Source organism: Colossoma macropomum, unplaced genomic scaffold (assembly GCF_904425465.1).
Source record: "Colossoma macropomum unplaced genomic scaffold, Colossoma_macropomum, whole genome shotgun sequence".
Classification (NCBI taxonomy): Eukaryota; Metazoa; Chordata; class Actinopteri; order Characiformes; family Serrasalmidae; genus Colossoma; species Colossoma macropomum.
Window position 1 is genome coordinate 3826955 of NW_023494788.1, and position 14974 is coordinate 3841928.

The following is a 14974-nucleotide window of genomic DNA, read 5'->3' on the forward strand; positions in this document are numbered from 1 at the left end:
GCTCAAACTGACTCAAATACTTGGGACAATCCATTGCAGACACAAACATCTGCTGAACAGAAAGCCCCTGAATATGTACAAATAACGAAATAAATGAAATTAATGAAGAAATATGAGCTTTTTTCAGGCATATTTTCTGTTTTCAGGTATTTAATTAAATAAATTCAATTAATTATTTATTTATATTGTGCTTTTTACAATTGGCATCGCCACAAAGCAGATTTACAGAAGCATATATATACAACAAATAAATAGTACATGCTGGTGACTTGGGGGCTCTAAGCGACTGCTTGTACCACTGCCCTGAGTGTGGGATTATTTGCACTGTGAGTAGTCTGTGTGAACTGTGCTTTCATTCTGCATTCCAGACACAGTCCTGGTCTTGAATTGTATATGAATGGAGGACAGTACTCTAAATAAATCAAAATAAATTCTGAATAGTCATATGTACTGACAGGGACAGATTGGTCTTATGAAGCCCCTGGGCTCCAGAATCTTTGGCGGCCCTTCCAAAAGTAACAAGTAATAAGAAAAACAATAATAGAAAAGTCTTACAGCTTACAAGTTTACATAATGCACTTCAACTTGCAAAATATATAGTTTTATACATGGTGTCACAAATCAATATATGTATCACAAATCATCACAAACATGTAAATTAATCATTAAAATAAAATAGTATAAAATACCATAACAAATGTTGAGATTAACTGTGCTTGGCACAATGCATTCCACCATGTTGGGGCTAGTTCACAGTTTGTGGAGCGGGCATGGCTAAGGGTCAGACAACACCAAAATGACAGCGAAGGTTAAGCGCCTTCCAAAAAGACTCACCCCACCCCACTTTTGAGTCTTGGTTCCTCTCAATGTTTCTTCCACTTGCTTATAGGGAGTTTTTCATGCCAGTGTCCCTCTTTAGGGCCACTCATCTGGGGCTTAGACCCAGATTTTGTGTAAATCTGCTTTGTGGCGATGCCGACTGTAAAAAGCACTATATAAATAAATAAATAATTAACTGAATTTGATTAATTAAATACTTGAAAACAGAAAATATGCCTGAAAAATGGTAACATTTCTTCATTTATTTCATTTATTTAGTTATTTGTTCATATTCAGGGGCTTTTTGTTCATCAAATGTTTGAGTCTGCACTGGATTGTCCCAAGTATTTGAGTCAGTTTGAGCCTTGTGGTCTGAGGCCCCCCAAGGCTCCTCACAGTCAGAGGCCCCTGAGCACTAGCCCCAATGGCCTGGCCAGTAATCCACCCCGTGTACTGACATGATTCTATTGGCTACTGTCCTGTCCTCGCTTGTAGTTAAACCCTAATAGGTAAAAGTCCGGCGAATTAAGGTCGCTCCGTCTGCCAAAGCGAGGTGGTGCAGTGTTAGAAAGCTGATTTGGATAAGCGCTGTGCAAGGCTGCTGCTGCTGCTGCTGCTGCTGCTGGGTTTAGAATAGCATGAGGATTGTGCCGATGTCTCTTGAACCTTTCAGAGCAACACTCATGCACATTCCTGATTGATACATTTCCATGGAAACGTGCTCTACACTGTACAACCCTGTTGCTAAGGAGTGGGCCTTCGCAAGATTTTTTTTCCCTTTTTGTACCATCTTTTTTCGCTCTCTCTCTCTCTCTCTCACACGCACACATACATTCTCTCGCTCTTCCAGCAGTGAGAACAGAGCTTACGTTAGAGCTTCTCAATGCTACTCTTCTTCTCCTCTCTCCCTCCACAATGCAGGCACTTACTTTACACCTGTTTTAGGGAGTGAGGGGAGGAAAAAGTTTGGGGCTATGTGGAGCTAGTGTGGGGGGTCAGGGCCGGAGGGGGAGAGAGAGAGAGAGAGAGAGAGAGAGAGAGAGAAAGAGAGAGAAGTGCTTACTCCTCTCTTTCTTTTTGCGGGACCGAGCGTTTTGCTGCGATTGGCTTTGGGCTTGAAGGCAACAGAGTGCCAGATGGATGAAACTCCAAGATCCCGGAAGAAGGTTCATTTTGGAGGTACTGTAGATGCTCTTCGGCAACTTTGGCTGTGTAATGTGTAGTTTGAGGTTTTGAATAGATAATTGGGGAGCTGTATTTCAGATTTCAGTGCAGTAGGGGGAGTTTATGCATATGAGCCTGCTGCTGTTCTGTTAAATGTGCTTCCAGTGTGGGTTAAAGTGTTTGCCGCAGGTATGGGTGATAAATCCACTCAGGGCATACATGAGCACATAGGCTACTTGCACTTTTGGTATAAGGATGTATTAAAATGCAAAGTGCTTTGCAGAAGCATCAGCTTTGCTTCTTTACCGAACTGCAAAAAAATACACACACTACGTTGTACAGAAACTGCATAATATATCGAAATCCTGATTTAAGTAATGATGGCTTTGTTAAGGCTGGGTATCATTTCAAACTTTTCAGTACCGGTGCCTGTATCGTTTCCCAAACGAGGCTTTTTTCAATACTTTTGTTTTAAATTACAGACTGAAAGTGGGGGTGGCTTAACAGGGAATTCCACCAATTGCTCCAAAAGTCATTCAGAGTGGTGTGATGTGAAACGGTTCATTGCGGTGACGGCAACCAGGGGTCGCGATGTCTACAACACAAATCATTTTATTTCCGGTCCAAAATGACCAGTGAGCCTGCACGAGTTTTATATGTAATATCGATAACGGAAAAATAGTTGTAAATCTAAAAAAATATTAGTAGGGGAATTTGGGGACTGTTTTGTACGACGGCGTTTTAGGGCCACTGTTAATAAAAATAAAAACGGTAGACTTCGAGAATAAAGTCGTAATATTTCAAGAAAAAAGTCTTACTATTTCGACAAAAAAAATCATACTGTTTCGAGTATAAAGTCGTGATACTTCGAGAAAAAAGTCGTAATATTTCAAAAATAAAGTCGTAATATTTCGAGAAGGAAAGTCGGAATATTTGGAGGATAAAGTGGGCTAAGGAGAGACAGGGAGACTGAATATTTCTTTATGGGTGAAATCGATATGAAAGTATAACTCCACCAACTCGCTGCCCCTCATTTAACATGAGGAGGTGCTGCCTTCCCTTTGCAAAGCCTTTGGCCACAATAGTGCAACCTTTCCTGATATTAATGGCACTTTAATGTCGTAATTCTACGACTTTTTTCTCAAAATAGTACGAGTTTTTCTCGAAATAATACGACTTTTTTTCGAAATGTCATACCGTACGACTTTTTTACTCAAAATAGTACGAGTTTTTCTCGAAATAATACTTTTTTTCTCGAAATATTACGACTTTTTTCTTGAAATATCACGACTTTTTTCTCGAAATATCATACCGTACGACTTTTTTCTCGAAATATTATGACTTTTTACTCAAAATATTACGACTTTATTCTCAAAGTCTGCTATTTTTATTTTTATTAACAGTGGCCCTGAAAAGCCGTCGTAATTTTGCACTATAACACCTTGCATATACCCACCATGAGTGTATTAAAAAAACCTTGTCAAAAATATCATAAAACAATGTCTCAGGCATCAGGCAGTGAGTTTACTTCATGTCATAACTTTCTGTGATCCTTTAAGAAGCATAGAACCCTTCAGACGTCTGGATCACCACCACTGTGAACAATTCTGACTCTGTAAGTTTCTCTATAACGTTGCATTTCACACCAAACGACTCTGAATGACTTTGTTTACATCTTAACCATTTAATAATGCTGAAATTTTTGAAAAATTGGTGAAATTCCACTTTAAACCGGGAAAGAGAGTGATATGCTGGAAATGAGTGTACTGACCGTAACAGATAACAGACATCTGATGCTAATAACATGCATTTGGAATATAACTTAAACAGCCAATCAGCCGTGCAGTACTGAATTTGGAGACCCAGCTCTAGCTATTATAGTGCTTTCTACAAACAGGCAGCCCAAAGTTGTGGAGCTCACAGGCCTCAAGTGCTTATAGAGTGTGATTAGAGCATGATTAAGAGTTGTTGAAGCCTCGCCTTTAAATCTGCAGACCTTTGTGCCTTTGTCACAGTTTAATGGCTTCCCTTTTGCTTGGTGAGATCTACATGCCCAAGTGACGGTGCTCTGGTGCTGAATACTCGGCGGTTGTAATAATTTGAATGTGTCTGAACTGCTATCTCCACCATTTCCGCACAAGAAGCAGCTGCTTAATCTTGGTGCCCCAGTAAAAATGTACTAAGTCAGTGAGCTGGTTATTCTGTGATGTAGCTTCACTTTGACTGATGATGATGACTTCCAACATTAGAAAAATCTGTTTTTTTTAAAACACTGTTCACAAACAAGGACACACTTGTGCGTGTGCGAGTAAGTGCGTATCTGGCCTGTGTGCTAGAGACCTTCAGCAGGAGAGCTGCAGCCACAGCTGTTAAAGAAAAAGGACAGAGAGATTTGCTGAGAGCTGAATCCAGATAGTTTGTTGCTAATATTTATGTATCAGTAAACAACCTTCCATATGTGTAAGATGACTCCAAATCATTAACTATCACTGTGCATGTCTTGTTGTTTGTTACCAGCTTAGATTGAATGCTGATCGTTCAAAACACATTTAAGACTTTAGACTAAAAACCTTTTGCTTTGAGTATTAAAACAAATGATAGAACATTTTGTACCAAAACAATCATAATACTATCAAAAATGACCTAATGTTTTAGTAGTGACTGTTTCAGTAGTGATAGTTTTGGCTAAGTTTGTGCAGAACAGCAAAATGCTAGCCAGTGCATGACTAGCAAACACAGCTTTAAACAGTGCAGTGTGTTTTGTACACACATAAAATCAGAACATTTTTCAGTAAAACACAAAAAAGTTTACCTAACTGCAGAGTATGTGTTTCAGTAGTGACAATTCTTAGTGTTCCACACTGATTTTTCAGATTTTGGGACACATTTACTTCAAAACAAAGGGGTGTAACTGCTCACTATGTGGCCATGAGGGACAGAGAGTCTTCCTTCCTGCTCTAAAATGCAGGGCTGTGGCTAAAATAAGGCCCCGCCTACAGATTAATACTCTTTGTATTTATGTAGTGACATAAAAACGAGGGACAGTTTTTTTTTTTATTTAAAAATTAGACTCTGGGGAAAAATGGTTAAAATATGGTGAGCATGCGCTGCTGGGAGTCGCCCCTTGAAGCCTGAAATAATCATTTAAAAGTCAGACGTGTCGGATCGGACTGCGTCTTTACGTATTAGCGTCACACAGACAGGCTCATGAAGAACGTCCGGCCGGTGTTTAGGTCTCAAATGCGAAAATCAACATTATACAGATGAAGATATGACGACAGTAGTAGATAATTCACTCACATTCTCAGAAGACGCGTCCTTCACCAAGTTTTGACTGAGTTCTCTTTGAATTCTCATTCAATCATCAGATTCATCCACTCAGTGAAGGGGCCCAAAGCACAGCCCACATTACAAAATGTTCTTCTGCATGTTGTGTGCAGTTACACGTTTCCACCAGAGAGGTCTCCAAATGCCCAAAACTTACATAATACAGCTTTAAATTAACAAAAGAGGCTGACAGAGCTCTCCTTAGATATCACAACTTTCAGCGAACCATGGCAGTGATTACACAGCTGCATGCCTCCGTCAGTGGCGCTAAACTGTTTCTCCTGATGGTGAGAACTTAGTTGAGCTGTGCTAGTTTCTGTGGGCTACTTGCGACCTGCTGCGTAGTAGTGCTTGACCCTGGGATATAAAACAGAGTTAAAAACTGTTAAAAACCAACAGGACCATCACAGTCTTTAACTAGCATTAACCTAGTGCTGTGTAAGGTAGGACTGTGGTTATTTAGGCTTTACCTATTATGGTAAGCTGTCAGTTATTAGTAATTAACGTTAGGCAGTTAAATGTGGGTTAGCAGTTAGTGTTGTTTTTACTGTTTACATTTTTTTTTCCTCTGATTAAGGTAATTAGTGGGTATGTTTGTAATGATTTAATGCAGTAAGGTAGTTGGTAGTGGTCATCTTTACTATAGCGATGTCCCTGGGCCTTAATGCTGCTGTATAGTAAATAACTCCAAAAATACATTGACATATAACCTTCAAAAGAGTGGTTCTCTCACGGGTTCTTTGGTAAAGGCAGTGGTTATATATAGAACCATGACAACTCATCGAGCCATTTGAATGCATAACTGGTTCTTGGCATGGTGAAACGGTTTCACTCTTTGGTAGAAAACATACTGTATATGACTTTTTAAAGAACCTTTTAAAAAAAAAAGGTTCTATGTAGCACCTCTTTACTACGCAAGAGGCAGATCAGCTGTCCTCATAAAGCATAATGTTGAGCGTACTTACAACTCATCTTCTACTATCACTGTAGCTTACGTTAGTTATTGTTTATTAAGTAGATGTGGCAAAAAGGCGCAAGTAAACATGAGATTAATAATAGGCCAACCGTCGTCATGCCCTCACGAAGCACTGAGGTAAGCCGTAGTGCAGGAAAAAGGCTGTACGAGCAGAAGACAGCTGGCGTTCTGCATCATCCACATGGCATAATGTTTTCTGCACAACAAAGTAATGGAGAGCCTGTGACTTTAACAGCTAAGCAGTGAGTAGGATGGAGGGGGAAAGTGTTGAATCCCACGCAGCCTCCTGACAACTGATATCATCATGTATCAACATAACTGCAGTGAACAATGCAAACGGTGCAGTTTGAAACCTCAAACTGCCAAAAACAACGGAACGCAGAACCCTCAAGATCTGAAGACCCCATCTCAGGAGGAGATGAAGGAATATTGCATGTGCGGATGCTGCCTGCTGTATTTAAAGAGTCTGTCACGAACGACTACTGAAAAAAAGGGATGCATTGAATTTACTTATTCAGATGTGTACATTATTTCCTCATCGATAAAATAGATTACATCAGCACAGTTATTGACCAAAGTAAGTAAACTGAGACAAAATTGTGTTGATATATTTTATTCTTCTAGAAATGATGCAAGTAAAGCAGTGCATCATCTTCATCAGTGTATATAAAGATTAATATATCGCTGTTGTCAGAAGAAAACCTCGTATCTCCAAAATGGTGACTTTACAGGAGAAGGAAAAAACATACTTTACTTTTAATGTAAGTCAATGGAACCAGAATTTTTTCCAAGTCATTTTAGGCCGTTTCTTTTGGTTCATTCTTCGTGAAATTAACACACAATGTAAAGGGCAACAGACATTTTCAAATTATGTCAAAAACTGAAAAATGACAAAAATGTCGTTCTTCCGACAACAGCGATATACACACTCATAAAAGATGGTTCTTCAAGGTTTTTTTAGTAAAGAAAATGGTTCTAGGTAGAACTATGGACACTTTGCATGATTAAACGGTTCTTCACATTGATGGATAGGTATATGGTTCTGTATAGAACCTTTTTGAAATGGGATCTGTAGAACCTTTTTCAAAAATGCGTTGTTCATTGTTCTATACAGAACCACTGTCTTTACTAAAGAACCCTTGAAGAACCATCTGTTTAAGTGTGTATGGCCTTGTTTACTGCAAGTGTAGAGATGTAGATAATCTTACCTTTAATTAGACCATTAAAATACATACAATGAGATCATTAAAACACACACACACAGTGGATCACTGTGTTCTGGGGATTGTTGAGACTCGATTACTAATATCGTGGTGTGTGTGTGTGTGTGTGTGTGTGTGTGTGTGTGTGTGTGTGTTTAAAGGCCATGAACAGATTAAATTAATCAAGATGCAACAATAATGCAATAAAATTGCATTATTTAATGTAGTTATTGTGATTAATTTGATATATTTGCTCGAATTTGAATAAAGAACGAAAGAAATAGAAGGTTCATAAGGTACTGTAGATGTCTTAGTTTGGTCATCTAATCTGTGCTTAGATTTTGAATAGTGGGCTTTAGATTGTGTGCTGTATTTCAGATTTCAGTGTGGGGGGGGTTATGCTTATCATAGCTGTTCAAAAATTACTTGTATCTCCTTTTTTTCTGATTTCTATTTTTTATTTCTCTTGTATTGTGTGGAAAATCCATGATAAATGAACTAATAGAAATACTCTAAAATTACTTGGAATAAAATCTCTTTACATTATCTTACATTTAATATTAAAAACATTTTTGCCTCTCCTGTAACTTTCAGAGATGTTTTTTTTTTTGGACAGTGACGATATGAGCCTGCTGCTGTTCTGTTAAACGTGCTTCCAGTGTTGGCCCGTGTGTTTGCTGCTCTTATGTGTGATAAATTCACTCAGATTCTACATTAGCACGTAGGCTACTGGCCCTTACTGTATAAGGATGTATTAAAATGCAAAGCGCTTTGCAGAAGTATCATCTTTGCTTCTTTGCCGTTCCGCAAAAACATGAATATATGCTGTGTTGTACAGAAACTGCGTGATGTATCATAATCCTGTTTAAAGTAATGATGTTATTATTAGCTGAGTATTGTTCCATACTTTTTAGTACAGATACCAATACCAATAACAGGGCTGATTCCTAAACCACACTTTTTCCAATACCTTCTTTTAAATGACAAACCGACTGTGGGTGTGGCTTAAAGTGGAATTCCACCCAATTGTCAAAATTTCTGCATTGAGATGTAAACAAAGCCATTCCAAGTGTTTTGATATGGATTGTTTTCTTGTAGAGAAACTTACCAACTCAGATGTCTTTACAGTATTTGTATATAAAAGCTGTCAAATGATTAAAATAACTGATCAATTATGTGATTTTAAAGCAGTACGTTTTGTTATGGCTATATGAGTGGACAAAATAAGCTTCATCAGAATGTATTTATTATTTTTATTATATCATTGACATCCTGTAATACCTGCATGTCGGTTAAATGAACATCATATCTACCAGAGGTGATCAAATCCTGGCCTTGAATCCAGTTTCTGGTCCTGGATTTTGTAATGATATGTATAGTTAGTTCATGTATTGATGTAACTGAATGGCCATCAAAATCTAGGAATGGAAAACTAGATTCAAGGTCTGGATTTAAAGACATCTGATATAAACTGTAAATGGGGTTTAAAATTCTTTGAAGTTGTAACCCTTTTGATCAAATACAGATTGTAAATTCTAGTTACTATGGAGGCTTTTGAAGGGAACTGGAGCTCTGTTTTGCTGTTGCTTTTGTTGGTTTGCTGCTTGTTGATTTTTCCATAGATCTCTTTAAGCACTGTCCAGCTTAGTCAGCTAAATTTTTAAGAGCTGTGTTTGAATGAAAAGGCTACAGTTATGGATTCTGTCATGGTTATGTACAGCACACTGCAGCTGGGCTTCAGCCTACACTACAATAGAGAGTTTGAAGAGTCAGACTAGGAAAATGCATTATTTTTAAGTGCTATCAAGTTCATTCTGACTCCTGGTGACCATATAGGTAGTGCTTCTGTTTGGGTCTTTAGGCTTCTGAATGGCTGGTTCATGATTCCTCTGATTGTGCCAATCCATCTTTCCTCTTTTACCTTCAACTGTTCCAAGCATAGGCTATGTTCACATTACCAAGTTGAGGTGGCACAAATCAGATTTTTTGCCCTAATGTGACTCAGATCTGATGTTTAAAGAGTTGCGTGGATGCGCAAATCTGATCTTTTCAAATCCGACCTGAGTCACCTTATATGTGGTCCTAGATCGGATACGTATCCGATTCATGACTATGCGACCTTAATGTGACGCTCAGATCGGAATTCATGTGCTTTTTTCCCACTGCGTGTGCACCATCATTCAGCGTTACCATGGCAGCAGTGCCAAACAGAAGTTAAAGCCTCTAAACAGTGGAAAAGCAACGCATCTCACCTTTTTCTCCTTTGTCTCGCTCTAATAATGAAGCTGAGAGCTGATTAGAGTTAATTATCTTCTCAGCGAAGCTCGTTCTGCTCATTATGTGCTGATGATGCACGTGATTCATTCACGTGACGCTACTGAGTAGGATGGGCGCATGCCGGTTTGTTCACATTAATGACAGATTTGAGTCACTTACCTAAATGAGTGTGAGCCATCGTGTCAGAAAGATCGGATCTGAGCAAAAAATCAGATCTGAGAAATGAGGCTTGTAATGTGAACGTAGCTATAATGGTCTTTTCCAATAAACTGGTTCTTCTGAGAATATGTCCAAAAACACAGTGACAGCTGTAATGTACACCCTGTAGGAAGGCTCTGTTCACCAAAATACCTGAGCCCACATGACCGAGTGGCCATGACCAATGCTATACGTCAAGCACCGAGCACAAGGGCTCCCACGAGACACATTCACTTTATCTGCAGAGAGAGTCAGAGCGATTTTTATATTACACCGTCCAGTGGCCATTTCATTAGCTTCACCTCCATTGCATTATCTCTGCTTCCACAGCATTTGGTCAATATCTGTCCTTCCTCAAAGCTGGCCAGCCTCTGGCTCCTGTCCGGCCTTTGTGTTTGTTTTTCCCTCAAAGAGTATCCTCATGGCTATGGCCAGCGACTGATGGTGAGTCAGTCAATATGCTGCATTGACCACTGGAGCAAAGAGGTGATTTTTACTATTCAGGACGGTCAAAAGGAACCTTCCTTTTTTGTGTCCAGGAAAGCCATTATTCTCCTGCCAGAAGCTCAGTGCTTCAATTGATCCTACTGAAGTTAGTCACTGATCAAAGAGCATGTATTGTGCATTTTTTTCATGCAGAGCACTTGGTATCAGATCTTCACTGTATGATTCAATTATCAGCAGAAAGGGCTGCTGGGACACCGTGGCATATGGTGCACAGTTTGACCAATTTGTAAGCAGAAGGCTTTTCTCTCTCCTGTGCTCTTCTACTTTCCCCATGTTACTGTTAGTGGATGGACAGACTTTATTCTGTACTTTGTTCTTCTTATGTTTCATTTTCTTGTGGTCAAAAAAATAATTATGATGATGATGGTGATGGTGATGGTGATGATGGCAGTTATGATGGTAAAGATGTAAAGATTTGAATGTTTTCAAAGGAACAGAAAAAGTGTTATTCGGAAAAGTGAAGGTAATAATAGTGATGATGATGATGGTAATAATAATGGTAATAATGATCATTTTGATGATGATGAAGGATATTGAGGACAATATTGATGGTGATGAGTATTATGATGATGGTAATAGTAATGATGATGGTGATAACAAAATTGATGGTGATGGTGCTGGTGATGGTGGTGGTTGCCATGGTGATGAACATATGTTATGGTCATGGTGGTGGTGATGGTGATTTGTTCATTTTAGTCTTTCTTTATGTCTCATTTTCTTGTGGTCAAAAAAATAATTATGATGATGGTCATAATGATAATGGTGGTGATGGTGGCAATTTTGATAGTGGTGTAAAGATGTTAAAGTTTTTGAAGGAACAGGAAAAGTGCTCTTCAGAAAGATGATGGTAATAATAGTGATGAAGGTAATGATAATGGTAATAATGATCATTATGATGATGAAGATGATGATTGTAACGATGATGTGATGATGATGAAGGTAATGATAGTGAGGAGAATATTGATTGTGATGAGTATAATGATGAGTGTAATAATGGTAATGATGATGGTGATAACAAGAATGATGTTATTGAAGATTGTGATGGTGGTGGTGGTAATGATGGTGATGATCATGGTGATGATGGTGATGAAGATGGTTATGATGGTGGTAATGGTGGTTTGTTCATTTTAATCTTTCTTTTTGTCTCATTTTCTTGTGGTAAAAAAATAATTATGATGGTGGTCATGATGATGATGGTGATGGTGATGAGTATTATGATGATGACTGGTTTGATGGTAATGATGATGGTGATAACAAGAATGGTGATGGTGGTGGTGGTAATGATGGTGATGATTATGGTGATGGTGGTGTTTATGATGGTAATGAAGATGGTTAGAATGATGGTAATGATAGTGATGATCATGATGATGGTGGTGGTTATGATAGTAATGAAGATGGTTAAGATGATGGTGATGATCATGGTGATGATGTTGATGTTTATGATGGTAAAGAAGATGGTTATGATAGTAATGATAGTGATGATCATGGTGATGGTGGTGTTTATGATGGTAATGAAGATGGTTAGAATGATGGTAATGATGGTGATGATCATGGTGATGGTGGTGGTTATGATAGTAATGAAGATGGTTAAGATGATGGTGATGATGGTGATGATCATGGTGATGATGGTGGTGTTTATGATGGTAATAAAGATGGTTATGATGATGGTAATGATAGTGATGATCATGGTGATGGTGGTGGTTATGATAGTAATGAAGATGGTTAAGATGATGGTGGTGATCATGGTGATGATGTTGATGTTTATGATGGTAAAGCAGATGGTTATGATGGTAATGATAGTGATGATCATGGTGATGGTGGTGGTGATGACAGAGATGGCAGTGATGGTGAATAGAAAAAACAGAACATAGTTTGAAAGAATAGTTAGGATTTGTTCAGGAACTCACAGGTTGGCACCTGTTTGCTTCAGGCTGCTGTCAGTGGTGGAATATTAAGCGATTTTAAGTCATTTTTGGTGGATCTAAGTGCTTGTTTTGTCTCCGCAGATGCCAGGGCAGACCGATCTGAGCGACGGAAGCTCTTTCGGCATTACACCATGGGATCGTACGACAGCTTTGATGCATCAAGGTAAGCTTAAACGTTCTTCTAATCCTCCGGACCATGTTTGAGAGCTTTCTATATGTGTGTGTGGGAGAGAGAGAGAGAGCTTAGCCTCAAAATCCTCAAAGCCTAATTCAGGAGGAATACGTCTTCTTTAGTTAGACACCCCACGGGAGCTGAAAATGAGTTTTTTTTTTATTACTGTCAAAGTGCACTGTTCTCCTGAGTTCGTTTGATGGTATACGCTGGGTATCTAAATGGAGATTTCTTCCAGAACGTGACACTTCTGTGTCACAAAGTGTTGCTGTTTGAAGTTAAAGCATGTCTTGGTCTCAAAACAAGATGTGCTCTCCAGCATTTTCACTTATGAGTGCTTCCCTGGTGTGAGACACTTGCTGTTCCATTATTACTGTTATCTCGTAGTGATTTATTATTACATTAGTGGAGTGTTCATAATGTGTTGATTTTTTTTAATTCCCTGAGGGATTAACCCTCATTACACTCTTCGTTTTGAGGGCTTCTTTTGTTTTGTTTTGTTTTTTTTAAAAAAAAAGTTTGGCTTCTTTAGAGCCACCTAATCCTGGCCTCGAAATTCTCGCTTCGATTATGAAATGTAAATTGTTCCAAAGGGATGATTCTTTTGTCACTTTTGAAATCATTAACACCAAAAGGCTTTTCGGAAAAGGACAGTGCGGAGAGGGTCGTTAAGCGATTATTCATGCTCTGTAGCACATCAAATGTCTTCTCATTAGCCAATTGGCCTTTCTGTACCCTGCGAAGTAGCTTACAGGCACTGGGTTAATTGATCATAACATTGCTGTGCATATACCGCTGCATCGGGGCATTATTCTCTTAATGTCGGATATTGCTTTGAGTTTTTCTCTTTGACTTACCAAGAATCGCCCACACGTTCTGTATGAAAGCCGTATTAGAATTGACAGCTGTAATTTGTCTGAATCACCGACGAGCACGTACAGGCGGTTTACGTCCCGTCTGTCAGCAACACCAACTGCTGGCTGACTGCGTCTGAACACAATAAGTGTGTTTTTCCACTGTACAAAGTGCCTGGACTGTGTTTTTTCCATAACCCCTTGGGTCCAGTACTGAACGGACTAGTTTTACGGTTTTTGATACCTGCTCAATATTGGTACCAACAGGACCTACTGATACTAGAGGTAACTGTAGCTGTGGCAACAGTTGCAGCTGGAGCAATGACAGTTTCAAATTCTTTAATCTTCCTCATATTGATGTGGGATAAACTGGTTTGTCCGGCATACTGGTTGAAATTTTTAAAGTTAAGAGTTATATCATTTATCCCGGTACGCCACAAGTAAGCGTGGATAATGCAGCGTACATACAGTGCAAACCAAGCCAAGGCTATTCCCTTTAGCTGAGTCAGGGATGATTCAGCCACCTCGGTAAAATAAGGTAGTCCACTCTATTCATAAGAGAGTCGTATGGAAAGAACCACCAGTCTATAGGGGTTAGCTTTTACCCTAGCATGGACACTTGCCTGCTTTTGTTTCATCTCACGCCGCCTCCTCAGTCAGCTGCGTCAGACGATGCTGTGGTCTCAGGGCATGGTCCGCACAAGCTCATATTAATAGCATGAATAACTTGTAATATTTACGAAATTCCAGCCGCGTTTAACAGTCAGTGAGAGACACATGGACGTTATAAACAATATTTAACACCGTTTTGCAAGGCCCAGAGAACCTGCGGCATGGTTGCTTGTGTTTGCCACAGGTTCATCTGTGTATTGTTCAGTTCTGTTTTAACAATTTTACACGATAAATATTTTAACCAACCACAATAGGTGTACTTAAGCTTTTCACCAACATTCTGACCACCTCCTTGTTTCTACACTCATTGTCCTTTTTATCAGCTCCACTTACTATATAGGTGCACTTTGTAGTTCTACAGTTACAGACTGTAGTCCATCTGTTTCTCTGCATACTTTGTTAGCCCCCTTTTACCCTGTTCTTCAGTGGTCAGGATCCCCATGGACCCTCACAGAGCAGGTACTATTTGGGTGGTGGATCATTCTCAGCATTGCAGTAACACTGATGTGGTGGTGGTGTGTTAGTGTGTGTTGTGCTGGTCTGAGTGGATCAGACACAGCAGTGCTGCTGGAGTTGTTAAACACCTCAGTGTTGCTGCTGGACTGAGAATAGTCCACCAAGCAAAAATATCCAGCCAACAGCGTCCTGTGGGCAGCGTCCTGTGACCACTGATGAAGGACTAGAGGATGACCAACACAAACTGTGCAGCAGCAGATGAGCTATCGTCTATGGCTTTACATCTACAAGGTGGACTGACAAGGTAGGAGTGTCTAATAGAGTGGACAGTGAGTGGACACAGTGTTTAAAACTCCAGCAGCACTGCTGTGTCTGATCCACTCGTACCAGTACAACACACACTAACACACCACCACCACATCAGT

At 39.4% G+C, this 14974-nt stretch overlaps 1 protein-coding gene across 5 annotated transcripts in view; it reads left to right on the forward strand.

The window, feature by feature from the left end:
- shank2b (SH3 and multiple ankyrin repeat domains 2b) overlaps nt 1-14974 on the forward strand; it is a 173007-nt gene that overhangs the window by 99508 nt on the left and 58525 nt on the right. For all 5 annotated transcript variants that reach the window (XM_036568085.1, XM_036568083.1, XM_036568081.1 and 2 more), the window contains one exon: nt 12477-12558. In XM_036568085.1, the coding sequence (XP_036423978.1) occupies nt 12477-12558 (82 nt within the window). The remainder of the gene's footprint in view (nt 1-12476; nt 12559-14974) is intronic.